The 26,508-nt window shown below is 51.3% G+C and overlaps 6 protein-coding genes across 6 annotated transcripts; all 6 read left to right on the forward strand.

Annotated features, from left to right (window-relative positions):
- Window positions 1-250: 250 nt before the first annotated feature.
- On the forward strand, window positions 251-2,968 carry ETH_00018550 (uncharacterized protein; the record flags this gene model as incomplete). Its single annotated transcript, XM_013377747.1, has 1 exon — window positions 251-2,968. The coding sequence occupies one exon, from the start codon at window positions 251-253 to the stop codon at window positions 2,966-2,968; it is 2,718 nt and encodes a 905-aa protein (XP_013233201.1).
- Window positions 2,969-5,359: 2,391 nt separating this feature from the next.
- On the forward strand, window positions 5,360-8,080 carry ETH_00018555 (uncharacterized protein; the record flags this gene model as incomplete). Its single annotated transcript, XM_013377748.1, has 1 exon — window positions 5,360-8,080. One exon carries the CDS (start codon window positions 5,360-5,362, stop codon window positions 8,078-8,080), a length of 2,721 nt encoding a protein of 906 aa, XP_013233202.1.
- A 2,380-nt stretch (window positions 8,081-10,460) lies between these two features.
- On the forward strand, window positions 10,461-12,575 carry ETH_00018560 (uncharacterized protein; the record flags this gene model as incomplete). Its single annotated transcript, XM_013377749.1, has 1 exon — window positions 10,461-12,575. One exon carries the CDS (start codon window positions 10,461-10,463, stop codon window positions 12,573-12,575), a length of 2,115 nt encoding a protein of 704 aa, XP_013233203.1.
- Window positions 12,576-14,432: 1,857 nt separating this feature from the next.
- On the forward strand, window positions 14,433-16,571 carry ETH_00018565 (uncharacterized protein; the record flags this gene model as incomplete). The annotated part of the gene is made up of 1 exon (XM_013377750.1): window positions 14,433-16,571. The coding sequence occupies one exon, from the start codon at window positions 14,433-14,435 to the stop codon at window positions 16,569-16,571; it is 2,139 nt and encodes a 712-aa protein (XP_013233204.1).
- A 2,356-nt stretch (window positions 16,572-18,927) lies between these two features.
- ETH_00018570 (uncharacterized protein) lies at window positions 18,928-21,078 on the forward strand (the record flags this gene model as incomplete). The annotated part of the gene is made up of 1 exon (XM_013377751.1): window positions 18,928-21,078. The coding sequence occupies one exon, from the start codon at window positions 18,928-18,930 to the stop codon at window positions 21,076-21,078; it is 2,151 nt and encodes a 716-aa protein (XP_013233205.1).
- Window positions 21,079-23,473: 2,395 nt separating this feature from the next.
- Window positions 23,474-25,639, forward strand: ETH_00018575 (uncharacterized protein; the record flags this gene model as incomplete). Its single annotated transcript, XM_013377752.1, has 1 exon — window positions 23,474-25,639. One exon carries the CDS (start codon window positions 23,474-23,476, stop codon window positions 25,637-25,639), a length of 2,166 nt encoding a protein of 721 aa, XP_013233206.1.
- Between the last annotated feature and the right edge of the window lie 869 nt (window positions 25,640-26,508).

Here is a 26,508-nt window from a genome sequence, read left to right on the forward strand (position 1 = left end):
GCAAGAAGCAACATCCTGTTTTTCCTACAACGCGCAGAGATAATCCTGTATACGTAGCCCATGTTCCTTATTCGGGTGCGTCACCATTTTTAATGGGCAGGGAAGGTGCGTCGCAGTTGCACAAGGTGCTCAACAGTAGCTACACGCAGTGCCTGCCTGCACTTCTTGAACATTGTTTGGACAGAGATTAAAAAAGCTGGCAATGAAAGAGCGCTTTTCACCGCGTCCCTGAGGGGAAAAGTCAGGTCCAATGAACCCACAGCCTCATGAGTTCAGGCATGACCTGCCACTCTCTGGTATCACCCATCAACGCTCCGATTCGCATCTACGGAGGGAAATCGATCAGCGCTTCGCGGATGAATCACTCTTTATCCAGCGTAAAGAAAGAAACAAACTGTTTGTATCGTCTTGGACTCATCTGCTAGGCGTAGCATTCACCTCGTTGGCAGCAGCGTATTTTTTGCTGCTTTGCTTTCGCTTAATAGAGTCTGCGCGTCAGTGGGCCCCACCCACTAGATCTCTCGCAGCTCGTCGAGGTGAATCATGCTACTCAGGCAGTGGGTCTGGGAATGCGGATGAAGGTGGCACTGGGCCGACGGGGGATTCGGCAGAAGGTTTAGAGCTGGAGGGTTTTGGGGATGGCGGCCTTTTGCTGCATCCTGAGGTTTTTGGATCACAAGGCGCTGCCGAAGGAACACAAGAGGTAGATGTTGGGTTTGCATCCTATTTCGATATTTCGGAAGATGTTGCTGGCTTTAACCCCAATCAAGCTGAGGACGCTGATTTGCACTTATGGGAAGGCAGGAACATGCCTGTGGAACAAGAACAGCGTTTAAGGAGTCTGTTTGGCCGAATGCAAGAAATTTTGAATTCATGTGGGCCGCTGTTGACAGCATTAACGTACATGCAACGCATGCAGTTGGTATTTTATGTGGCTAGGTTGATCGGTCTGGATTTGGGAGCCGCATCACTTGTTAAGGAGAGCATGGAGCCTGAGAGGAGAGCCGTAGGCGACTCTGCCATCCAATTGATAAAGCGTTTACTTCAGCAGGTGGACGGCGACCAAGGCCATAGAAAATTTCGCAGGAAAGTTGAAGAATTAATAGTTTTACTTGAAGAGATAAAGCAGCCGCGGCATGTCGATGAAGAAAAGAGCGCTCAAAAATACAAAATTAAGATGATAGCCCTGATGTCAACTGCCGAAGTGGCTCTAAAGTGTTGCGCAGGAGTTTTGCAAGGGCTGGAACAGTTGAAGGAAGATTCGCAGAGGAGGCTGCCACCGAAAGTAGTTGCGCAACAGGTGGATGTTTTGAAAGCGATTTTCGACGCCCACGTTGATAGTCTATCCAAAGATGGTTCCCTCCGACAACACATTATAGATTGTCAAAGACGTACAGGTGCTCGCAGGATTATCAGTAAAGATTATTTTACAACGTCCAGAATAGAACTCCCTAAACTGAAAGACATGCAACAAAGTATATTTGACGCCGTTAGGGATGCTGGTGGTTTTCTCCGACTTACAGCGCCACCTCGAATGAAACTTGCAAAAGCTCGCGCCACATTGGAGGGACAGACTGAAGAACCAATTATCCAGGATTCGGAGCAGCGCAAACCGTCGAGCCACACACCGCTGTACGAAGGCTTCGCAGAAGCCGTGACGCTTTCATCTGACGCCACAACTTCTACGCCGCATGAGGAAGTCGAGGAAATGCATTCGCCGCCAGCGAGAGTTCCACTGTGGCGACCTGACCGGCCGCCTGGACAAGGTGCTGGGCCGGTTCGGCAGCAACTGCACACACTCGGTTCCTCCTGGAGTCCTCAGGATCAATTGCCGCAGCTTGCCTCCCCGTCTGTGTCTCTCCCAGAGCCTCATCTGTCGACATATCGGCCGCAAGCACCTACAACTGGAGTTGTAGACACCCATCCATATCTCTCTCCACCGCAGATATTCTTTCCACGACCGTCTCAACCGCCAGATATGCACTATACTGCACGTCCACCTCACAGCGTCTCATCACAGCAGGCATATGCTGGTCGCAGCGCTGCAGCGCCCTTTGTTCCCCCTTCTCCGCTGCGGCGTGTGGATGTGGGTGGACTGTCTCAGCGGCTGCAGCTACCAGGGCCTTTTCAAGAAGAGGCTTACAGTCATTTTACAGATGGCGACACGTCCAACAGGTTATCTTTTCCACAGGAGAAGTGGAGTGGTCAGTACGAGAGGCTGATGGAAGTATGGGGCCCAAAGCCGCCGGAAAAGAATTTTGTGGGAACGGTGCAGTCTTCGCACTACGCAGCCACTGCTGCGGCGCGTACAGGAACGGAGGCAACCGGTCCGCCCCTAGCCGGAGTTCCACTGTGGTGGCCTGACTGGCCGCCTCGACAGGGTGCTGGACCGGTTCGGCAGCAACTGCACACACTCAGTTCCTCCTGGAGTCCTCAGGACCAATTGCCACAGCTTCTCCCTCCCCAAGTGTTTCCCCCAGGGTCTTCTCTGTTGACTGTGTCATCGCAAGCACCTACATCGCAAGCACCTACAAGGGGAGTTTCAGTCACCCATTCATATTTCTCTCCACCACAGATGCCCTTTGCACGACCGCCTCAACCGTCAGGTGTACAGCAGACTGGGCGTCCACCTCATAGCGCCTCATCACGGCAGACATATGCCGGTCGCAGCGCTGCAGGGCCTTTGGTGTCCCCTCCTCCGCTGCCGCGTGTGGGTGTGGGTGAGCCGTCTCAGCGGCTGCAGCCGCCAGCGCCTCCTCAGCAAGAAGGCTACAGTCTTTTTGGAGGTGGCGGCATACCCCCCTGGTTGCCTTTTTCACAGGCTTCACCTGCCTCTATAGAGGGACGCTCCCGTGCAAGTGACGGAAGGCCGCAAGAGGGAGAGGGCACCCAACGTGGTATGAGGAATGGTCAGGACGAAGCAGGAGATAGCTTATGGAGTGGCGGTAATTGGAGCGGCTGTCAATGAGCTATCTTTTCTTAAGGCATACCGCCTTTGCGGCGACGTTACGGCGGCTTGCTCGGACGCCGATGCAATAGCGTCAGGTTGTACAAAATAGGAAAAACCACAGACCCAAACCACAGGCTGAGATGCGGCCGACAGTGAATAGGCGAGGACCTCGTCCCACTTCCCGCACAGGTGCGCATCCTGTGCATCCTGTGAAGCCCGTGAAATTCTGTTTTTCACCTATACTGCGTCGGCCTCTGTAGTAACTACTACACAGCAACCAGGCTTTTTACGCAACTTGCGGCGTGCTGTGGGCGATGAGACGAGTTAACTAGGAGTTTGCATTTTCCTGTTCGGTGTATTTTGCGAATCGCCTTGAACTTGTTGTAGAACGACTTCGTTCAAAAGTCTTCAGATATTTTCAGCTGGTTTTTGTATGGATTGCGAAATTCAGCGACAGCCGTATCAGGAGCTCGTACTGTAGCAATGAGCTCGCGGTTCGGCTAGATTCCACAAGACATTTCTATTGGAATTAGGCCTAGCAGCGCCGGGGCTGCCGTCCGTCTAACTCTACTAGACACGTTTGCCCCAGTCATGCCTAGCAGTAGTAGCCATCTGAACATGACTTACTGTGCGCCAGTCCTGCATTCAGCAAGTGGCCTATCACCGTAGTCTGTTCGGGAAGGCAGTCTCAGCAGGGCCGGATTACTAAGTGGGGAAGGTGCCAAGAGGGCAGAGCAGACAATATTCTTGTGTCGTGTAAGCGTTGTCAAAGCATAGTGGAACAGCACCAACGATGTAATGGCGCGGCAATAGAACTACAAATCCAAGCGTTAATGCGGCACCTTAATGCGGCATTCCTCAGCTGCATAGGTCCGAAGTGTAGCATTACCTCACATCAGTGTGGTAGTGAAGGGCGACGTCGCCATGGAATCAACCGTCAAAAGAAATACCTGGCGTACTCTGGGGCTTGACGATGATAGATTTCGGCAGAGGCTCTCACAACGCTGAATACACCTTCATTGCCTAAAGCAGGTAGCGCGCCTCTGGTAATTGGTAAGAGAAGGTGTCGTTGGCAAGCGTGGAACAATTCGAAACCAGATCGCCACACTGAGAGGCAGCTCCAACATTTTGCATTCTTCTTGCATCAACCAAGATGAAGCATAAAGAGGTTCAATGGAAGAGCAGCGATGCGCAACAACTCTAATAAGCAGTGCAGAAGTGCAGCCCGAGCTTCGAGTAGCTTGGAGTGTGCAGCAAGACACAGTTGAAAGGAATTAACTCGAGTCCTTGTTTGAGAAAAATGTGTGAGTTTATGTGCTTTGGTTGTTGAGTTGAATTGAGGCTAAGAAGGGACGAGGCACTAACTGTGTTGCGTCATGCGAGGAACTACTGCACACACAACTAGGCCCATCGATCCCCTGGGGACACCACGGGACACACGGCATTCTCTGGGATATAGCCAGCAGCTGGCTTCTCCGAGTACAGTGAATAAATGGTTAGATGAGCACAATTTAGTAAGAGTGCTCTGTTCTTTCGGGCCGATGGGCTTGATGCTTCATTGGATGCATGTCTCCTCCCGTTTTGTTTAGTACCCGCTCATGTTCCGAGGAGACAGTTCGACCTCGAAAGTTTACGAGGTATTCACTACAGGTCTTCATGCTTCTTTTGAATTACTAATCCAAGAACCATATCGGATACTGTAATCTGGACATAAGCACTGCAGGCTGTCGCTCCATTCAGTTGTGATGAAGACTTCTCGCTGCATACTACCACGCTCAAGGACTGGTTCCAGGATCTGCCGCAAGGGGCTGTGAACTCCAACTGTGGGACAGCTACGAGATTCTCCATCGATTTTCGTAGCTAGAGAATCGGACAAAATACGTTTCATGATGATTATGGCGCTGCGCCGTTCCTGACCGGAGTTTCTTCGACAAGTTGGTGCTAAAAATGTGAAGCCCCCAAAATTGAGTTGAACGCAGAGAGTCATGAAATTTTATATCAGCGTCCCCATAAACATACTTCTTGAGAAACGGATTCGTCTTCAGCACGTCATCGTGCGATTTTTTGCTGGGCGCCAACCACCGCAATCTCCTTCCTAACGGGAATCATGAAACTGCTAAACTTGACTTGAATCACACTATCACTTTGATTTCAGCCATCGGAAAGCAACATTCTGCTTTCCTGTAGCTGGGTGAGGAGAAAGTGCATGCAAAACCAATGCTGCCATACTTGGGTATGGCACCGTTTCGATGACCAAGGAAGCCGTGCAACAGCTGCAGAGAGGCCTCTAGAGTAGCCACGAAAAGTGCCACGCTACATTCTTTGGACAACATATGGACTGACGCTGGAAGCAATCTGGTAAGGATTTTGACTTCGTCCCCGCCTACGTTAGGCGAGGTGTCTGGTCCAATGGACACACTGCCCAATGAGCAGCTCAAGCAGGGCATGCTGGCGTCTGGTATCACCCATCAAGGCCCCGATTCACATCTACGGAGGGAAATCGATCAGCGCTTCGCGGGTGAATCACCCTTTGTCCAGCGTAAACAAAACAACAAACTGTTTGTATCGTCTTGGACTCGTCTGCTAGGCGTAGCATTCACCTCGTTGGCAGCAGCGTATTTTTTGCTGCTTTGCTTTCGCTTAATAGAGTCTGCGCGTCAGTGGGCCCCACCCACTAGATCTCTCGCAGCTCGTCGAGATGAATCATGCTACTCAGGCAGTGTGTCTGGGAATGCGGATGAAGGTGGCACTGGGCCGACGGGGGATTCGGCAGAAGGTTTAGAGCTAGAGAGTTTTGGGGAAGGCGGCCTTTTGCTGCATCCTGAGGTTTTTGGATTACAAGGCGCTGCCGAAGGAACACAAGAGGTAGATGTTGGGTTTGCATCCTATTTCGATATTTCGGAAGATGTTGCTGGCTTTAACCCCAATCAAGCTGAGGACGCTGATTTGCACTTATGGGAAGGCAGGAACATGCCTGTGGAACAAGAACAGCGTTTAAGAAGTCTGTTTGGCCGAATGCAAGAAATTTTGAATTCATGTGGGCCGCTGTTGACAGCATTAACGTACATTCAACGCATGCAGTTGGTATTTTATGTGGCTAGGTTGATCGGCCTGGATTTGGGAGCCGCATCACTTGTTAAGGAGAGCATGGAGCCTGAGAGGAGAGCCGTAGGCGACTCTGCCATCCAATTGATAAAGCGTTTACTTCAGCAGGTGGACGGCGACCAAGGCCATAGAAAGTTACGCAGGAAAGTTGAAGAATTAATAGTTTTACTTGAAGAGATAAAGCAGCCGCGGCATGTCGATGAAGAAAAGAGCGCTAAAAAATACAAAAAAAAGATGATAGCCCTGATGTCAACTGCCGAAGTGGCTCTAAAGTGTTGCGCAGGAGTTTTGCAAGGGCTGGAACAGTTGAAGGAAGATTCGCAGAGGAGGCTGCCACCGAAAGTAGTCGCGCAACAGGTGGATGTTTTGAAAGCCATTTTCGACGCCCACGTTTACTACCTGTCCAAAGACGGTTCCCTTCGACAACACATTATAGATTGTCAGAAACAAACAGGTGTGTATACGATTATCAGCAAAGAGTATTTTACAACGTCCAGAATAGAACTCCCTAAACTGAAAGACATGCAACAAAGTATATTTGACGCCGTTAGGGATGCTGGTGGTTTTCTCCGCCCTCCACCACCACCTCGAATGAAACTTGCAAAAGCTCGCGCCGCATTGGTAAGACAGACTGAAGGACCAATTATCCAGGATTCGGAGCAGCGCAAACCGTCGAGCCACACACCGCTGTACGAAGGCTTCGCAGAAGCCGTGACGCTTTCATCTGACGCCACAACTTCTACGCCGCATGAGGAAGTCGAGGAAATGCATTCGCCGCCAGCGAGAGTTCCACTGTGGCGACCTGACCGGCCGCCTGGACAAGGTGCTGGGCCGGTTCGGCAGCAACTGCACACACTCGGTTCCTCCTGGAGTCCTCAGGATCAATTGCCGCAGCTTGCCTCCCCGTCTGTGTCTCTCCCAGAGCCTCATCTGTCGACATATCGGCCGCAAGCACCTACAACTGGAGTTGTAGACACCCATCCATATCTCTCTCCACCGCAGATATTCTTTCCACGACCGTCTCAACCGCCAGATATGCACTATACTGCACGTCCACCTCACAGCGTCTCATCACAGCAGGCATATGCTGGTCGCAGCGCTGCAGCGCCCTTTGTTCCCCCTTCTCCGCTGCGGCGTGTGGATGTGGGTGGACTGTCTCAGCGGCTGCAGCTACCAGGGCCTTTTCAAGAAGAGGCTTACAGTCATTTTACAGATGGCGACACGTCCAACAGGTTATCTTTTCCACAGGAGAAGTGGAGTGGTCAGTACGAGAGGCTGATGGAAGTATGGGGCCCAAAGCCGCCGGAAAAGAATTTTGTGGGAACGGTGCAGTCTTCGCATTACGCAACCACTGCTGCGGCGCGTACAGGAACGGAGGCAACCGGTCCGCCCCTAGCCGGAGTTCCACTGTGGTGGCCTGACTGGCCGCCTCGACAGGGTGCTGGACCGGTTCGGCAGCAACTGCACACACTCAGTTCCTCCTGGAGTCCTCAGGACCAATTGCCACAGCTTCTCCCTCCCCAAGTGTTTCCCCCAGGGTCTTCTCTGTTGACTGTGTCATCGCAAGCACCTACATCGCAAGCACCTACAAGGGGAGTTTCAGTCACCCATTCATATTTCTCTCCACCACAGATGCCCTTTGCACGACCGCCTCAACCGTCAGGTGTACAGCAGACTGGGCGTCCACCGCATAGCGCCTCATCACGGCAGACATATGCCGGTCGCAGCGCTGCAGGGCCTTTGGTGTCCCCTCCTCCGCTGCCGCGTGTGGGTGTGGGTGAGCCGTCTCAGCGGCTGCAGCCGCCAGCGCCTCCTCAGCAAGAAGGCTACAGTCTTTTTGGAGGTGGCGGCATACCCCCCTGGTTGCCTTTTTCACAGGCTTCACCTGCCTCTATAGAGAGACGCTCCCGTGCAAGTGACGGAAGGCCGCAAGAGGGAGAGGGCACCCAACGTGGTATGAGGAATGGTCAGGACGAAGCAGAACACCGCTTCGCGAGTGGTCAGGCTTGGAGCGGCCGCCGATGAACTGTTATTTCTAAGTCTTAGGTCATACTGATTTCAATTGTGGCGATTTTAGAGTGGCCTGCTCAGATGCCGATGCAAAATGTGTCGGACTGTACGCAATGGGATTTTGCACAGACCCAGGCCACGGGCTGAGATGCGGCCGACAGTAAGTAGGCGAGGACCTCGTCCCACTTCCCGCACAGTCGCGCACCCTGTGCATCCTGTGAAGCCCCTGAAATTCCGTTTTTCACCTATACTGCGTCGGCCTCTGTAGTAACTACTACACAGCAACCAGGCTTTTTACGCAACTTGCGGCGTGCTGTGGGCGATGAGACGAGTCAACTAGGAGTTTGCATTTTCCTGTTCGGTGTATTTTGCGAATCGCCTTGAACTTGTTGTAGAACGACTTCGTTCAAAAGTCTTCAGATATTTTCAGCTGGTTTTTGTATGGATTGCGAAATTCAGCGACAGCCGTAGCAGGAGCTCGTACTGTAGCACTGAGCTCGCGGTTCGGCTAGATTCCACAAGACATTTCTATTGGAATTAGGCCTAGCAGCGCCGGGACTGCCGTCTGTCCAGCTCTACAAGACACGTTTGCCCCAGTCATGCCTACCAGAAGTAGCCACCTGAACATGACTTACTGTGCACCATTTCTGCAGCGACCAAGTGGCCTATCACCGTAAGGTGCACGAAAAGGCAGTCTCAGCAGGACCGGATGACTAAGTGGGAAGCTGGCAAGAGGGCAGAGCAGACAACACTTTTGTATCGTGTAGGCGTTGCCAAATCATAGTGGAACAGCACCAACGATGTAATGGCGCGGCAAGAACACTACAAATCCAGGCTTCAATGCGGCACGTTAATGCGGCCTACATAGGTCCGAAGTGTAGCACTACCTCACATCGGTGTGGGTGCTGAAGGACAACGTCGCCATGGAATCAACCGTCAAAAGAAATACCTGGCGTACTCTGGGGCTTGATGATGACGGATTTCGGCAGAGGCTCTCACAACGCTGAATACACCTTCATTGCCTAAAGGAGGTAGCGGGCCTCTGGTAATTGGCAAGAGGTGTCGTTGGCAAGCGTGGAACAATTCGAAACCAGATCGCCACACTGAGAGGCAGCTCCAACATTTTGCATTCTTCTTGCATCAACCAAAATGAAGCATAAAGAGGTTCAATGGAAAAGCAGCGATGCGCAACAACTCTGATAAGCAGTGCAGAAGTGCAGCCCGAGCTTCGAGTGTGCAGCGAAACAGTTGAAAGCAATTAACTCCACCCCTGACCCGCGAAAAATGTGTGAATTCATTTGCTCTGGTTGTTCAGTTGAATTGAGGCTAGGAAGGAGCGAGGCATTGTCTGTTTTGTGTCATGCGAGGAACTACTGCACACATCTAGGCCCATCGATCCCCTGAGGACACACGGCACTTCCTGGGATATAGCCCGCTGCTGGCTTCTCCGAGAACAATGAATAAATTGTTGGATGAGCACAATTTAGTGAGATTGCTCTGATTTTCGGGCCGATGGGCTCGATGCTTCGTTGGATGTATTTCTCCTCCAGTCTTCTTTAGTACCCATTCCTGCCGTGGGGAAACAGAGACACCGCGAGAGCTTAACGAGGTATTCACTACAGGTCTTCTTGCTTCTTTTGAATTACTAATCCAAGAACCATTTCGGATACTGTAATCTGGACATAAGCACTGCAGGCTGTCGCTCCATTCAGTTGTCATGAAGAATCTTGCTCGCTGCCCCGTTGGACACTGCACAGTCGTGGACTGATTTCAAGAGCTGCCGCAACGGGTTGTGAACTCCAACTGTGGGACATCTACGAGATTCTCCATCGATTTTCGTAGCTATAGAATCGGACAAAATACGTTTCATGATGATTATGGCGCTGCGCCGTTCCTGACCGGAGCTTCTTCGATAAGCTGGTGCTAAAGAGAGTTATGAAGCCCCGAAAGTTGAGTTGAACGCAGAGAGTCATGAAATTTTATATCAGCGTCCCCATAAACATACTTCTTGAGAAACGGATTCGTCTTCAGCATGTCATCGTGCGATTTTTTGCTGGGCGCCAACCATCGCAGTCTCCTTCCTAACGGGAATCATGAAACTGCTAAACTTGACTTGAATCACACTATCACTTTGATTTCAGCCATCGGAAAGCAACATTCTGTTTTCCTGTAGCTGGGTGAGGAGAAAGTGCATGCAAAACCAATGCTGCCATACTTGGGTATGGCACCGTTTCGATGACCAAGGAAGCCGTGCAACAGCTGCAGAGAGGCCTCTAGAGTAGCCACGAAAAGTGCCACGCTACATTCTTTGGACAACATATGGACTGACGCTGGAAGCAATCTGGTAAGGATTTTGACTTCGTCCCCGCCTACGTTAGGCGAGGTGTCTGGTCCAATGGACACACTGCCCAATGAGCAGCTCAAGCAGGGCATGCTGGCGTCTGGTATCACCCATCAAGGCCCCGATTCACATCTACGGAGGGAAATCGATCAGCGCTTCGCGGGTGAATCACCCTTTGTCCAGCGTAAACAAAACAACAAACTGTTTGTATCGTCTTGGACTCGTCTGCTAGGCGTAGCATTCACCTCGTTGGCAGCAGCGTATTTTTTGCTGCTTTGCTTTCGCTTAATAGAGTCTGCGCGTCAGTGGGCCCCGCCCACTAGATCTCTCGCAGCTCGTCGAGATGAATCGTGCGATTCAGGCAGTGTCTCTGGGGATGGCGATGAAGGTGGCAGTGGGCAGACGCGGGATTCGGCAGAAGGTTTAGAGCTGGGGAGTTTTGGGGAAGGCACTCCTTTGCTGCAACATGAGGCCTTTGGATCACAAGGCTCTGCCGGAGGAACACAAGGAGAAGCAGTTGCTGCTGGATTACAAGTAGATTTAGAGGCAGAGGCTGACGAGGAAATTTGGGAATACGATAGTGGCGTTGCTCCTAACCCACGATTCAGTGCATATAACGTGCACTTATGGGAAAGCCGAAACATGCCTGTGGAAGAAGAACAGCGCTTACTACGTCTCCTTGAGAGCATGAAAGAGGCTGCGAGTTCATGCCGATCGTTGCTGCCAATGTTGACAAACAGGGAGCGTCCGCAGATGACATACCAAGTGTTGAAGTTGCTTGCCCTGGATTTGGGAGCCATTTCCCTAGTTAGGGAGGATAAAGAGCCTTATAGAAAGGCCGTAGGCGACTCTCTCATTCAGTTAGCAAATGACGCACTACAACAGGTGGATGACTGTGCAGGCTGTAGAAAGCTCCGCGGCAAGATTGAAAATTTGAAAGCTTTGATTAATGAATTAAAGAAACCGAGGCCTCTCCCAAAGGAAAAGCGAGCGGACAAATACAAAAGGAAGATGATAGCAATACTGGCAACTGCCGAAGTGGCACTGAAGAACTGTCTGGGCGTTTTGAATGGGCTGCTGCAGCTTAGGCAAGACATATCGGGAGGCCAGCTTCCACCACAAATAGTAGAGCAGCAAATAGAGGTTCTGAAATCGATTTTCAGGGTCCACGCTGATCATTTGGCTAGAGACGGTAGCCTTCGTCAACACATACTGCATTGTCAAAAGCGTACAGGCGTGTATGCGCTCCTTACTGCTGATCATTTCAAAGTGTCCTCAGACGCAATCGCTCCAGTAAAAGAGCTTATAAACCGGATACTCGAGGCTGTAAGAGCGGCTGGCGGTCTTCTGCAAGCTCAACAGCAAGCAAGGCCTGAGCTGGACAGTGCTACCGGCGCAGTGGAGAGGCGGACTGGTCAGGAAGGGAGACTCATGGAACAACGGAGCCCAAAACCGCCGGAAAAAGATTTTGTGGGAACCGTGCAGTCTTCGCTTTACGCAACTACTGCTGCGGCGCAAACAGGAGCGGAGGCAGCCCGTCCGCCCTTTGCCGAAGTTCCACTGTGGTGGCCTGACTGGCCGCCTCGACAGGGTGCTGGACCGGCTTGGCAGCAACTGCACACACTCGGTTCCTCCTGGAGTCCTCAGAATCAATTGCCACAGCGTGTCCCTCCCCAAGTGTTTTTCCCAGTGTCTTTTCTCTTAATTGTGCCGTCGCAAGCACCTACAAGGAGAGTTTCAGTCACCCATGCATATTTCTCTCCACCACAGATGCCCTTTGCACGACCGCCTCAACCGTCAGGTGTTCAGCAGACTGCGCGCCCACCTCATAGCGCCTCATCACGGCAGACATATGCTGGTCGCAGTGCTGCAGCGCCTTTGGTGTCCCCTCCTCCGCTGCCGCGTGTGGGTGTGGGTGAGCCGTCTCAGCGGCTGCAGCCGCCAGCGCCTCCTCAGCAAGAAGGCTACAGTCTTTTTGGAGGTGGCGGCATACCCCCGTGGTTGCCTTTTTCACAGGCTTCACCTACCTCTGTAGAGAGACACTCCCCCGCAAATGACGAAAGGCCGCACCGTGAAGAGGGAGAGGAAGCCCGAAGTCGTATGAGGAATGGTCAGGACGAAGCAAGAGATCGCTTCCCGAGTGGTCGTACGTGGAGCGGCTGGAATTAGGCCTGGCAGTCCCGGAGCTGCCTTTCGAATAGTTCGATTACACACTTTTATCCCAGTCATGCCTTGCAGAAGTAGCCATCTCATTATGATGCACTGTGCACTATTGCTGCAGTGTGCAAGTGGCCTATCACCGTAAGGCGTTCTAAAAGGCAGTCTAAGCAGGAGTGAATTATTAAGTGGGGAAAATGCCAAGAGGGCGGAGCAGACAATAGTTTCGTGTCGTGTAGGCGTTGCCAAAGCATAGTAGAACAGCACCAACGATGTAATGGTGCGGCAAGAACACTACAAAAGCAAACGTTAGTGCGGCATTCCTCAGCTACATAAATCGGACGTGCAGCAGTACCTCAAATCAGTGTGGTAGTGAAGGGCGACGTCGCCCTGGAATCAATCGTCGAAAGAAATACCTCGCTTACTCTAGGGCTTGATGATGATAGATTTCGGCAGAGGCTCTCACAACGCTGAATACACCTTCATTACCTAAAGCAGGTAGCGCGCCTCTGGTAATTGGTAAGAGAAGGTGTCGTTGGCAAGCGTGGAACAGTTCGAAACCAGATCGCCACTCTGAGAGGCAGCTCCAACATTTTGCATTCTTCTTGCATCAACCAAAATGAAGCATAAAGAGGTTTAATGGAAAAGCAGCGATGCGCAACAACTCTAATAAGCAGTGCAGAAGTGCAGCCCGAGCTTCGAGTAGCTTCGAGTAGCTTGGAGTGTGCAGCGAGACACAGTTGAAAGCAATTAACTCCACCCCTAGCCCGCGAAAAATGTGTGAATTCATTTGCTCTGGTTGTTCAGTTGAATTGAGGCTAGGAAGGAGCGAGGCATTGTCTGTGCTGTGTCATGCGAGGAACTACTGCACACATCTAGGCCCATCGATCCCCTGGGGACACACGGCACTTCCTGAGATATAGCCCGCTGCTGGCTTCTCCGAGAACAATGAATAAATTGATGGATGAGCACAATTTAGTGAGATTGCTCTGATTTTCGGGCCGATGGGCTTGATGCTTCGTTGGATGCATTTTTCCTGTAGTTTTCTTAAGTACCCATTCCTGCCGTGGGGAAGCAGAGACCTTAACCAGATATTCACTACAGGTCTTCTTGCTTCTTTTGAATTACTAATCCAAGAACCATGTCGGATACTGTAATCTGGACATAAGCACTGCAGGCTGTCGCTCCATTCAGTTGTCATGAAGAATGTGCCTCGCTGCACACTGCACAGTCATCGACTGATTCCAGGAGCTGCCGCAAGGGGTTGTGAACTCCAACTGTGGGACAGCTACGAGATTCTCCATCGATTTTCGTAGCTAGAGAATTGGACAGAATACGTTTCATGATGATTATGGCACTGCAACGTTCCTGACCGGAGCTTCTTCGACAAGCTGGTGCTAAAGAGAGTTATGAAGCCCCGAAAGTTGAGTTGAACGCAGAGAGTCATGAAATTTTATATCAGCGTCCCCATAAACATACTTCTTGAGAAACGGATTCGTCTGCAGCATGTAATTGCGCGATTTTTTGCTGGGCGCCCAGCATCGCAATCTCCTTCCTAACGGGAATCATGAAACTGCTAAACTTGACTTGAATCACACTATCACTTTGATTTCAGCCATCGGAAAGCAACATTCTGTTTTCCTGTAGCTGGGTGAGGAGAAAGTGCATGCAAAACCAATGCTGCCATACTTGGGTATGGCACCGTTTCGATGACCAAGGAAGCCGTGAAAAAGCTGCAGAGAGGCCTCTAGAGTAGCCACGAAAAGTGCCACGCTACATTCTTTGGACAACATATGGACTGACGCTGGAAGCAATCTGGTAAGGATTTTGACTTCGTCCCCGCCTACGTTAGGCGAGGTGTCTGGTCCAATGGACACACTGCCCAATGAGCAGCTCAAGCAGGGCATGCTGGCGTCTGGTATCACCCATCAAGGCCCCGATTCACATCTACGGAGGGAAATCGATCAGCGCTTCGCGGGTGAATCACCCTTTGTCCAGCGTAAACAAAACAACAAACTGTTTGTATCGTCTTGGACTCGTCTGCTAGGCGTAGCATTCACCTCGTTGGCAGCAGCGTATTTTTTGCTGCTTTGCTTTCGCTTAATAGAGTCTGCGCGTCAGTGGGCCCCGCCCACTAGGTCTCTCGCAGCTCGTCGAGATGAATCGTGCGATTCAGGCAGTGTGTCTGGGGATGGCGATGAAGGTGGCAGTGGGCTGACGGGGCATTCGGCAGAAGATATAGAGCTGGAGGGTTTTGGGGAAGGCAGCCTTTTGCTGCATCATGACGCTTTTGGACTACAAGGCTCTGCCGGAGGAACACAAGGAGAAGCAGTTGCTGCTGATTTACAAGGCGCTGGTGGGGGCGCACAAGCAGAAGTAGATTTAGGGGCAGAAGAGGATGAGGAGATTTGGGAATACGATAGTGGCGTTGATCCTTGCCCACAAATAGAAGATGACCTGCACTTATGGGAAAGCCGAAACATGCCCGTGGTAGAAGAACAGCGCTTACTACGTCTCCTTGAGAGCATGAAAGAGGCTGCGAGTTCATGCCGATCGTTGCTGCCAATGTTGACAAACAAGCAGCGTTTCCAGATGGCATACCAAGTGTTGAAGCTGCTTGCCCTGGATTTGGGAGCCATTTGCCTAGTTAGGGAGGATAAAGAGCCTTATAGAAAGGCGGTAGGCGACTCTCTCATTCAGTTGGCAAATGACGCACTACCACGAGTGATTGAAAGTACAAGCTATAGAAAAGAGCGCGCCAGAATTAGAAATTTGAAAACTTTGATTAATGAATTAAAGAAACCGAGGCCTCTCCCAAAGGAAAAGCGCGCTGTAACATACAAAAGGAAGATGATAGCAATACTGGCAACTGCCGAAGTGGCACTGAAGAACTGTCTGGGCGTTTTGAATGGGCTGTTGCAGCTTAGGCCAGATATATCGGGAGGCCAGCTCCGACGACGAATAGTGGAGCAGCAAATAGAGGTTGTGAAATCGATTTTCAGAGTCCACGCTGATCATTTGGCTAGAGATGGTAGCCTTCGTCAACACATACTGCATTGTCAAAAGCGTACAGGCGTGTATGCGCTCCTTACTACTGATCATTTCAAAGTGTCCTCAGACGCAATCGCTCCAGTAAAAGAGCTTATGAATCGGATACTCGAGGCTGTAAGAGCGGCTGGCGGTCTTCTGCAAGCTCAACAGCAAGCAAGGCCTGAGCTGGACAGTGCTACCGGCGCAGTGGAGAGGCGGACTGGTCAGGAAGGGAGACTCATGGAACAACGGAGCCCAAAACCGCCGGAAAAAGATTTTGTGGGAACCGTGCAGTCTTCGCTTTACGCAACTACTGCTGCGGCGCAAACAGGAGCGGAGGCAGCCCGTCCGCCCTTTGCCGAAGTTCCACGGTGGCGACCTGACCGGCCGCCTCGACAAGGTGCTGGACTGGCTTGGCAGCAACTGCACACACTCGGTTCCTCCTGGAGTCCTCAGAATCAATTGCCACAGCGTGTCCCTCCCCAAGTGTTTTTCCCATGGTCGTCCGTGCTGACTGTGCCGTCGCAAGCACCTACAAGGAGAGTTTCAGTCACCCATGCGTATTTCTCTCCACCACAGATGCCCCTTGAACGACCGCCTCAACCGTCAGGTGTGCAGCAGACTGCGCGCCCACCTCATAGCGCCTCATCACGGCAGACATATGCTGGTCGCAGTGCTGCAGCGCCTTTGGTGTCCCCTCCTCCGCTGCCGCGTGTGGGTGTGGGTGAGCCGTCTCAGCGGCTGCAGCCGCCAGCGCCTCCTCAGCAAGAAGGCTACAGTCTTTTTGGAGGTGGCGGCATACCCCCGTGGTTGCCTTTTTCACAGGCTTCACCTACCTCTGTAGAGAGACACTCCCCCGCAAATGACGAAAGGCCGCACCGTGAAGAGGGAGAGGAAGCCCGAAGTCGTATGAGGAATGGTCAGGACGAAGCAAGAGATCGCTTCCCGAGTGGTCGTACGTGGAGCGGCTGGAATTAGGCCTGGCAGTCCCGGAGCTGCCTTTCGAATAGTTCGATTACACACTTTTATCCCAGTCATGCCTTGCAGAAGTAGCCATCTCATTATGATGCACTGTGCACTATTGCTGCAGTGTGCAAGTGGCCTATCACCGTAAGGCGTTCTAAAAGGCAGTCTAAGCAGGAGTGAATTATTAAGTGGGGAAAATGCCAAGAGGGCGGAGCAGACAATAGTTTCGTGTCGTGTAGGCGTTGCCAAAGCATAGTAGAACAGCACCAACGATGTAATGGTGCGGCAAGAACACTACAAAAGCAAACGTTAGTGCGGCATTCCTCAGCTACATAAATCGGACGTGCAGCAGTACCTCAAATCAGTGTGGTAGTGAAGGGCGACGTCGCCCTGGAATCAATCGTCGAAAGAAATACCTCGCTTACTCTAGGGCTTGATGATGATCGATTTCGGCAGAGGCTCTCACAACGCTGAATACACCTTCATTGCCTAAAGCAGGTAGCGCGCCTCTGGTAATTGGTAAGAGAAGGTGTCGTTGGCAAGCGTGGAACAGTTCGAAACCAGATCGCCACTCTGAGAGGCAGCTCCAACATTTTGCATTCTTCTTGCATCAACCAAAATGAAGCATAAAGAGGTTCAATGGAAGAGCAGCGATGCGCAACAACTCTAATAAGCAGTGCAGAAGTGCAGCCCGAGCTTCGAGTAGCTTCGAGTAGCTTGGAGTGTGCAGCGAGACACAGTTGAAAGCAATTAACTCCACCCCTAGCCCGCGAAAAGTGTGTGAATACGGTTGCTTTGGTTGTTGAGTTGAATTGAGGCTAAGAAGGGACGAGGCATTAACTGTGTTCGGTTACGCGAGGAACAACTGCACACACTCAACTGTGGCTATTGATCTATTGGGGACATCTATGGCACCTCTTGGTGCGCCCCGCGGCTGGCTGCTGAGAGCTTAATGAGTGAAGGCTTGCTTGAGGACATTTCTCTAACAGTACTTAGCGAACCAGGAGAACATATTGTGCTCAGATACGCAACGTAGTCAGGATAATCAGGTATTCCATGTGGCGTAGCATTAAATTAGAAGTGCGTAGGTAAGAATACTAATAAAATACTGACATATCGGGTTCCTTTTGGAGCGTTTTCTTTGAAACTTCTTCATAGGCTGCCTAGTGCAGTTTTCTTCAGCGCCTGTTTCAGAAGAGTGGACTTGGAGACACGGCGAGAGTTTGAAGAGTTGTCCAAAATAGTCCCATGCCTTCTCACTCATCTCTAACTAAAGAACTGAACAGCAAATCACAGACTATAACATTGACGTAAGTATTGCAAGTTGTTGCTCCACGTCGCGGTCACGAAGAAGGCTCATCACTGGACACTGGACTGTAATGCACAGGTACTTGAATGAATTCCCTCGAGGCCTCTAGAGGCCAGAAATAGGAAACAGGTGGTGACTCGATGGAATGGGACTAGTTTACAGTGGGACTAAGGCTTTGTGGCCTTGACTGCACGCTGTGGTCCAAGGCGCAGCGCTGGTTGAGGCGCCACCCTTGTTGCCGGAGCAGTCCACATGGTCCAAACACAGACCTTTCGTGGAGGATCCCCCCAAAAGACCTATGTGACTTATGTGTAATATACGTTTGTGTCCCTAATTGGGAGACTTTAGGGGAGCAAGCCATGTTCCGAGGATTAGTCACTCAAGACCACCCGCCAGTGAATACAGATTCTAGTACGCCGATGAGAGCCCATCATACTACACTGCCACGGTCATGGACTGATTAGAAGAGCTGCCACAAGGAACTTTGAGCTCCAACTATGAGAAAATTTTGAGATATTATGAAGCTGTTTCATATTTGTACATTGTTTTGGAGAAAACTGCAGCAGATTATACCGCTGATCTAGTGACCAGCTTGGGGCTTGTACAGGCAATCATGAAGCCCCAAAAGTTGAACATAGCGAGCAATGAAATCTTATGGTTCTGGTACTGGAAAGTGGTCAACATTGAGTATACCACTGTCTTATTTTTGTCTGCATATCTTCCGGCCGTCCGCCAGCTGCTTCCCGGTAGCAGGAATCATGAAACCCGAAAAGCTGAGTTGAACCTTAACAGCGATCTGTTCTCAGCTACAGAACGCGAAAGCTTGCTCTCGAGTAGTTCACTTAAACCAAGATGCATACTGAGCCAGTGCTGCCTAATTCGCGTGTCTCACTTTTTCGTTGACCAAGGGAGCCACGCAGCAGCTGCAGAGAGTACTCTAGAGTAGCTGCGAATAGTGCCACGCCACATTCTATGGACAGCATATGGACTGACGCTGGAAGCAATCTTGTAAGGATTGAGAGTGTGCCTCCACGAACGTGAGGCGCAGAGTCTGGCCCAATGGGCACACCGACCCGTGAACAACTCCAGCAGTGCATGCTGCCCTCAGGTATCAGCCATCAAGGTTCTGAATGGCATCCACGAAAACAAATCGATCAGCGCTTCGCGGGTGAATCACCCTTTGTCCAGCGTAAACAAAACAACAAACTGTTTGTATCGTCTTGGACTCGTCTGCTAGGCATAGCATTCACCTCGTTGGCAGCAGCGTATTTTTTGCTGCTTTGTTTTCGCTTAATAGAGTCTGCGCGTCAGTGGGCACCGCCCGCGAGATCTCTCTCAGATCGCCAAGATGAGTCGTGCGATTCAGGCAGTGTGTCTGGGGATGACGATGAGGACGGCAGTCGGCTGACGGGGGGATCGGCAGAAGGTTTAGAGCTGGAGAGTTTTGGGGAAGGCAGCCTTTTGCTGCAGCATGAGGCTTTTGGATTCAAAGGCGCTGCCGAAGGAACACAAGGAGAAGTAGTCGCTGCTGGATTACAAAGCCCTGCCGCAGGTGAAGAAGCAGAAGCAGACTACGTGGCAGCGTTTTATGAGGCGGTTAGGGAATACGTTGGTGGCGTTGCCTCTGATTCAGAAAAACCACTCTTTGCACATGACTTGCACTTATGGGAAAGCCGGAACATGCCTGTGGAAGAAGAGCTGCGCTTAGTGCGTCTCTTTAAGCGCATGCACGAAGCTGTGAGTTCATGCCGATCGTTGCTGCCAGTGTTGACGCGCAGACACCGTTTGCAGCTGACAAACCAAGTGCTGAAGCTGCTTGCCCTGGATTTGGGAGCCATTTATCTAGTTAGGGAGGATAAGGAGCGTCGTAGAAAGGCTCTAGGCGACTCTCTCATTAAGTTGGCAAAATACGCACTTCACCACGGGCCAGATGGCTCAGGCAGTAAGAGGCTCCGCGGCAAGCTCTTAACTCTGACATCTTTGATAACAGAGCTAAAGCAGCCACGGCATCTATATAAGGAAAAGCCCCCTGAAAAATACAAGAGGAAGATGATAGCAATACTGGCAACTGCCGAAGTGGCACTGAAGAACTGTCTGGGCGTTTTGAATGGGCTGCTGCAGCTTAGGCAAGATACATCGGCAGGCCAGCTCCCACCACGAACAGTAGAGCAGCAGATAGAGGTTATAAAATCGATTTTCAGAGTCCACGCTGATCATGTGGCTAGAGACGGTAGCCTTCGTCAATACATATTGGAGTGTCAAAAGCGTACACGCGTGTATGCGCTCCTAACTACCGATCATTTCAAAGTGTCGTCAGACGTAATCCTTCCAGTGAAAGAGCAAAAATTCAGGATACTCGAGGCTGTAAGAGCGGCTGGCGGTCTTCTGCAAGCTCAACAGCAAGCAAGGGTTGCATTCGACAGTGCTAGCGTCGCATTGGAGGAGAGTCGAAATCTATGTGGTAAACACGAGGGGCTGAGGGAACAACGGAGCCTCAAACCGCCGCAAAAAAGTTTTGTGGAAACGCTGCAGCCTTCATTTTATGCAACAACTGCTGCGGCGCAAACAGGAGCGGAGTCAACCCGTCCGCCCCTAGCTGGAGTTCCACTGTGGCGACCTGACCGGCCGCCTCGACAAGGTGCTGGGCCGGTTCGGCAGCAACCGCACAAACTTGGTTCCTCCTGGAATCCTCAGGATAAATTCCCGCAGCTTGTCTCTCGGCCCGTGTCTCTCCCAGAGTCTCGTCTGTCGAAATTTCGGCCGCACGCACCTACAACTGGAGTTCTAGGTACCAATCCATATTTGCCTCCACCACAGATGCCCTTTGCACGACCGCCTCAACCGTCAGGTGTGCAGCAGACTGCGCGTCCACCTCATAGCGTCTCATCACGGCAGGCATATGCTGGTTGCAGCGCTGCAGCTTCTTTGGTGTCCCCTCCTCCGCTGCTGCGTGTGGGTGTGGGTGAGCCGTCTCAGCAGCTGCAGCCGCCAGCACCTTTTCAAGGTGGAGGTTACAGTCTTTTTGGAGGTGGCGGCACACCCCCCTGGTTGCCTTTTTCACAGGCTTCACCTGCCTCTATAGAGAGACGCTCCACTGCCAGAGGCGGAAGGCCACAAGAGGGAGAGGGCGCCCAACGTCCTATGACGGATAGTCACGACGCAGCAAGATATAACTTTCCGAGTGGTCGTACGTGGAGCGGCCGTCAATGAGCTATTTTCTAAATCTCAGGGCATACCGATATTAAATGCGGCGACGTTACAGTGGGTTGCTCTGACGCCAATGGAATATGTCAGGTCGTACACAATGGAAAAAGCCACAGGCTCACTCCACAGGCTGACATGCGATCGACAATAAGTGAACGAGGACCTTGTCCCTCTTGCCGTGCAGTTTCGCATCCCGTGCATCCTGTGCAGGCCCTGAAGTTCCGTTTTTCACCTATACTGCGTCGGCCTCCTTAGCTGCAACCTGGCTCTGCATGCAGCTTGCGCCGCGCTATGGACGATGCGACGAGTTAAGTAGGAGTTTCATTTTCCCGTCCGATGTACTTTGCGAATCGCGTTGAACTTGTTGTAGAACGACTTCGCTTATAAGCCTTCAGATATGATTGCCGCAGCTTCAGTTGGTGTGTGTATGCATTGCAAAGTTCAGCAACAGCAGTAGCAGGAGATCGTACTATAGCGCTGAACTCGCTGTTAGGCTAGATTCTACAAGAAATTTCATCCGGAATTAGGCCTAGCAGCGCCGGGGCTGCCGTCCGTCCAGTTCTACTAAACACGTTTGCCCCAGTCATGCCTAGCAGAAGTAGCCATCTCATTATGATGCATTGTGCACTATTGCTGCAGTGTGCAAGTGGCCTATCACCGTAACGTGTTCGAAAAAGCAGTCTAAGCAGGAGCGAATTACGGTGGGGAAGGTGCCAAGAGGGCGGAGCAGACAATAGTTTCGTGTCGTGTAGGCGTTGCCAGAGCATGGTGGAACAGCACCAACGATGTAATGGCGCGGCAAGAACACTGCAAATGCAAACGTTAGTGCGGCATTCCTCAGCTACATAAATCGGAAGTGCAGCAGTACCTCAAATCAGTGTGGTAGTGAAGGGCGACGTCGCCCTGGAATCAATCGTCGAAAGAAATACCTCGCTTACTCTAGGGCTTGATGATGATCGATTTCGGCAGAGTTACTCACAACGCTGAATACACCTTCATTGCCTAAAGGAGGTAGCGCGCCTCTGGTAATTGGTAAGAGAAGGTGTCGTTGGCAAGCGTGGAACAGTTCGAAACCAGATCGCCACTCTGAGAGGCAGCTCCAACATTTTGCATTCTTCTTGCATCAACCAAAATGAAGCATAAAGAGGTTCAATGGAAGAGCAGCGATGCGCAACAACTCTAATAAGCAGTGCAGAAGTGCAGCCCGAGCTTCGAGTAGCTTCGAGTAGCATGGAGTGTGCAGCGAGACACAGTTGACAGCGATTAACTCCACCCCTAGCTCGCGAAAAATGTGTGAATTCGCTTGCTTTGGTTGTTGAGTTGAATTGAGGCTAAGAAGGGACGAGGCATTATCTGTGTTGGGTTCTGCCAGGAACTACGGCACACACGCACACACAACTAGGCCCATCGATCCCATGGGGGACACGCGGCACTTCCTGGGATAGCCCGCCGCTGGCTTCTCCGAGAACAATGAATAAATGATTGGATGAGCACAATTTTGTAAGGTTGCTCTGATTCTTTGGGGCGATGTCGTCGACGCTTTGTTGGATGCCACGTAACGCCATGTTCATCAGTACCCAATTGCCGTGGGGAAACAGACACACAGCGATAGCTTAACGAGGTATTCACTACAGTTCTAGGGCGTGTTGCTTCTTTTTAATAACAGAATCAAGTACCATATCGGATACTGTAATCTGGACATAAGCACTGCAGGCTGTCGCTCCATTCAGTTCTCATGAAGAGTGCTCGTTCCACACTGCCACGCTCATGGACTGATTCCAAGAGCTACCGCAAGGGGCTTTGGACTCCAACTGTGAGATAGCTACGAGATTCTCCATCGATTTTCGTAGCTATAGATTCGGACAGAATACGTTTCACGATGATTATGGCGCTGCGCCGTTCCCAACCGTAGTTTCTTTGACAAGCAGCTGCCCAAGACAGTCATGAAGCCCCGAAAGTTATGTTGAACACAGAGTGTCATGAAATTTTACATCAGAGACCCCATAAGCAGACTTTTTGAGAAAAGGAATTTTTTTAAGCATGCCATTTTGTGATTTTTTGCTGGGCGCCCAGCATCGCAATCTCCTTCCTAACGGGAATCATGAAACCGCTAAGCTTGACTTGAATCGGACGATCACTTTGATTTCAGCCATCGGAAAGCAACATTCTGTTTTCCTGTAGCTGGGTGAGGAGAAAGTGCATGCAAAACCAATGCTGCCATACTTGGGTATGCCACCGTTTCGATGACCAAGGAAGCCGCACAACAGCGGCAGAGTCCTCTAGAGTGGCCACGAAAAGTGCCACGCTACATTCTTTGGACAACATATGGACTGACGCTGGAAGCAATCTGGTAAGGATTTTGACTTCGTCCCCACCTACGTTAGGCGAGGTGTCTGGTCCAATGGACACACTGCCCAATGAGCAGCTCAAGCAGGGCATGCTGGCGTCTGGTATCACCCATCAAGGCCCCGATTCACATCTACGGAGGGAAATCGATCAGCGCTTCGCGGGTGAATCACCCTTTGTCCAGCGTAAACAAAACAACAAACTGTTTGTATCGTCTTGGACTCGTCTGCTAGGCGTAGCATTCACCTCGTTGGCAGCAGCGTATTTTTTGCTGCTTTGCTTTCGCTTAATAGAGTCTGCGCGTCAGTGGGCCCCGCCCACTAGGTCTCTCGCAGCTCGTCGAGATGAATCGTGCGATTCAGGCAGTGTGTCTGGGGATGGCGATGAAGGTGGCAGTGGGCTGACGGGGCATTCGGCAGAAGATATAGAGCTGGAGGGTTTTGGGGAAGGCAGCCTTTTGCTGCATCATGAGGCTTTTGAATTGCAAGGCCTTGCCGATGGAACACAAGAAGTAGTTGCTGCTGGATTACAAGGCGCTGCTGGAAGCTCCCAAGTAGAAGTAGATTTAGAGGCAGAAGCGGACGAGGAGATTTGGGAATACGGTAGTGGCGTTGCTTCCAACCCACAAAGACCATTCAGGGCATACGACCTGGACTTGTGGGAAGGCCGGAACATGCCTATGGAAGAAGAACAACGCTTAATATGTCTCTTTCAGCGCATGAAAGAGGCTGCGAGTTCATGCCGATCGTTGTTGCCAGTGTTGACGCACAAGCAGCGTTTGCAGTTGACAAACCAAGTGTTGAGGCTGCTTACCCTCGATTTGGGAGCCATTTACCTAGTTAAAGAGGATATAGAGCCTTATAGAAAGGCCGTAGGCGACTCTCTCATTGAGTTGGCACAGCACGTACTCGGTCGGAATGACGAAGGTGACGAGGACCTTCGCGCCCACCTCAAGGACCTTACAGTTTTAATTGAGAGGATAAAAGAGCCACGGCGCCTTGAGAAAGAGATGAGCGCTGATAAATACAAAAGGAAGATGATAAGCATAATCGGAACTGCGGAAATCGTAATGAAGAACTGTCTGGGCGTTTTGAAGGGGCTGCTACGGCTAAGGACAGATACGTCGGAGAAGAGGCTTCCATCGAAAGTAGTCGAGCAGCAGCTGAGCGTTTTAAAAACGGTTTACCATACGCACTCTTACTATGTCGCGAAAGACGGCACACTTCGTCTACACATTTTAGAATCCCAGAAGTCGACAGCCGTGTTTTCGCTTTTAGGCACCCAGCATTTCAGCGTATTTCAAGGCGTGATTGCTCCGCTGAAAGACTTACAGAACGAGATAGATGAGGCTGTAAGAGCTGCTGGCGGTCTTCTGCCGTCCCAAGAGCCAGAGACCGGGGAGCGTGGTAGTGCTAGCAACACAATGGAAGAAGGGACTGCAGAAAGGGTGGGTCAGCAGGAGCGAAAAAGTAAACCACAGAGCCGCAAGCTGCCTCGTAAAAGGTTCGCTCAATCAGCACAGCCTCCATCCAGTACTGTGACCCCTGCACCGCACACAGAAGACGGCGCGCAGCGTTCGCCGCCAGTTCCGTGGCTACCTGCGTGGTCATTTCAACGAGATGCTGGGTCGCTTTTGCAACAGCACCTATTAATCTTCAACGAACATCTTCAAACCCATTCACCACATTTCCTGTATCCACACGCCGTCCTGCCGACGGCTGGTCCGTCGATGTTTGGGTCGCAAGCACAAGGAGGGGAAGCTTCTTACGGGCACCCATGTTCTCCTTGGCCATGCACTTCCCTGCCAAGCTCCTCGTATCTGTCGACTACGCAGCATCCTGCAAATCCGCGTGGTAGCAGCTTACTGCAAGAACATGCTTCTGCTTCCCGTGGTGCTAGAGCGTACTTTTCTGGTGGCAGTTCTGGAGCGCATTTGATGCCCGCTACTCCGCTGCCACCGATGAATGTAGGCGAACCCTCAGAGTGGGTGCGGCCACCTGCGCCCATTCAAGAAGGGGGTTACAGTCTTTTTGGAGGTGGCGGCATACCTCCGTGGTTCCCTTTTCCACACGCGACGCCTGCCTCTTTTGAGAGACGCGCCACTGCAAGCGACGGGTGGCCGCGTCCAGAGGAAGAGGGCGCCCATAGGCTTATAACGGACGATGAATACGAAGCAAGACGTAGCATTCCTCGTGACCGTACTCAAGGCGGCCGTCAATGAGTTGTTCTTTGTTTCCTTCAAGGACTGTCGATTTGCACTGGCCTGATGAAGAGCCACTGTTGATTATCAGGCTGTATGACGGACAAGAGTCACAGACTCAGGTGATGGGCTGAGCTGCGGCTGACATAAGTGAGTAGGGACCTCGAGCCACTCTATGCACAGTTGTGCATCCTTTGCACGCCTTGAAGTTCCGTTTTTCACCTGTACTGCGTTGGGTACGTGAATAATTGTTACGCAGCAACCTGGCTCTGCGTGCAACTTGCTCCCCGCTGTGGGGGAAGCGACGAGTTAACGAACAGTTTGCACTTTCACGTTTAAAAAGACTTTTGGAATTGCATTAGTCGCGTTGAATGCTGCAACTAACAGAGCTGTACCGGTGATCACCATCCCTTCTACAATTAATGCACGGTTCATAACTTAAGCAAGCGGAAGCGATAAACTAGAAACAAGCAGGCCTTTCTTCGATGAGTGGCCGAGGTGTTTGTGGGGCAGCGGGGCCACTCTGTTTCTTCTGAGTCACGTTGAATACGCCGCAGTTCAATGTTGATGTGCTCAACGTCTTTGATGCCTCCAAAAGGCATTATTGTTCGTTTCTTGATTCTGCTCTATCTTCCAAAAAAAAGCCATCGGATTTTTTCTTCCACTGGTTATACGGGCTAGCGAAGATTGTTTGATCGAGGGGGACGCGATCACCGTGAGGCTTTGTGCGCCATTTAATACCATGCTTTTGTTTACTGCAAACCTACCATGGGAAAACATTGAAGCTCTAAATTTCTTGTCAATCTATGGCAGGCGACTTACGCATAATTTAGGGAGTCCTGCACCCCTTATCGCCTCTACAATCCGAAGGGGAGCTCTCGTTGTTGCTA

The sequence above is a fragment of the Eimeria tenella genome, genomic scaffold (assembly GCF_000499545.2).
Source record: "Eimeria tenella Houghton genomic scaffold, Eth_scaff61, whole genome shotgun sequence".
NCBI classification, from domain to species: Eukaryota; Apicomplexa; class Conoidasida; order Eucoccidiorida; family Eimeriidae; genus Eimeria; species Eimeria tenella.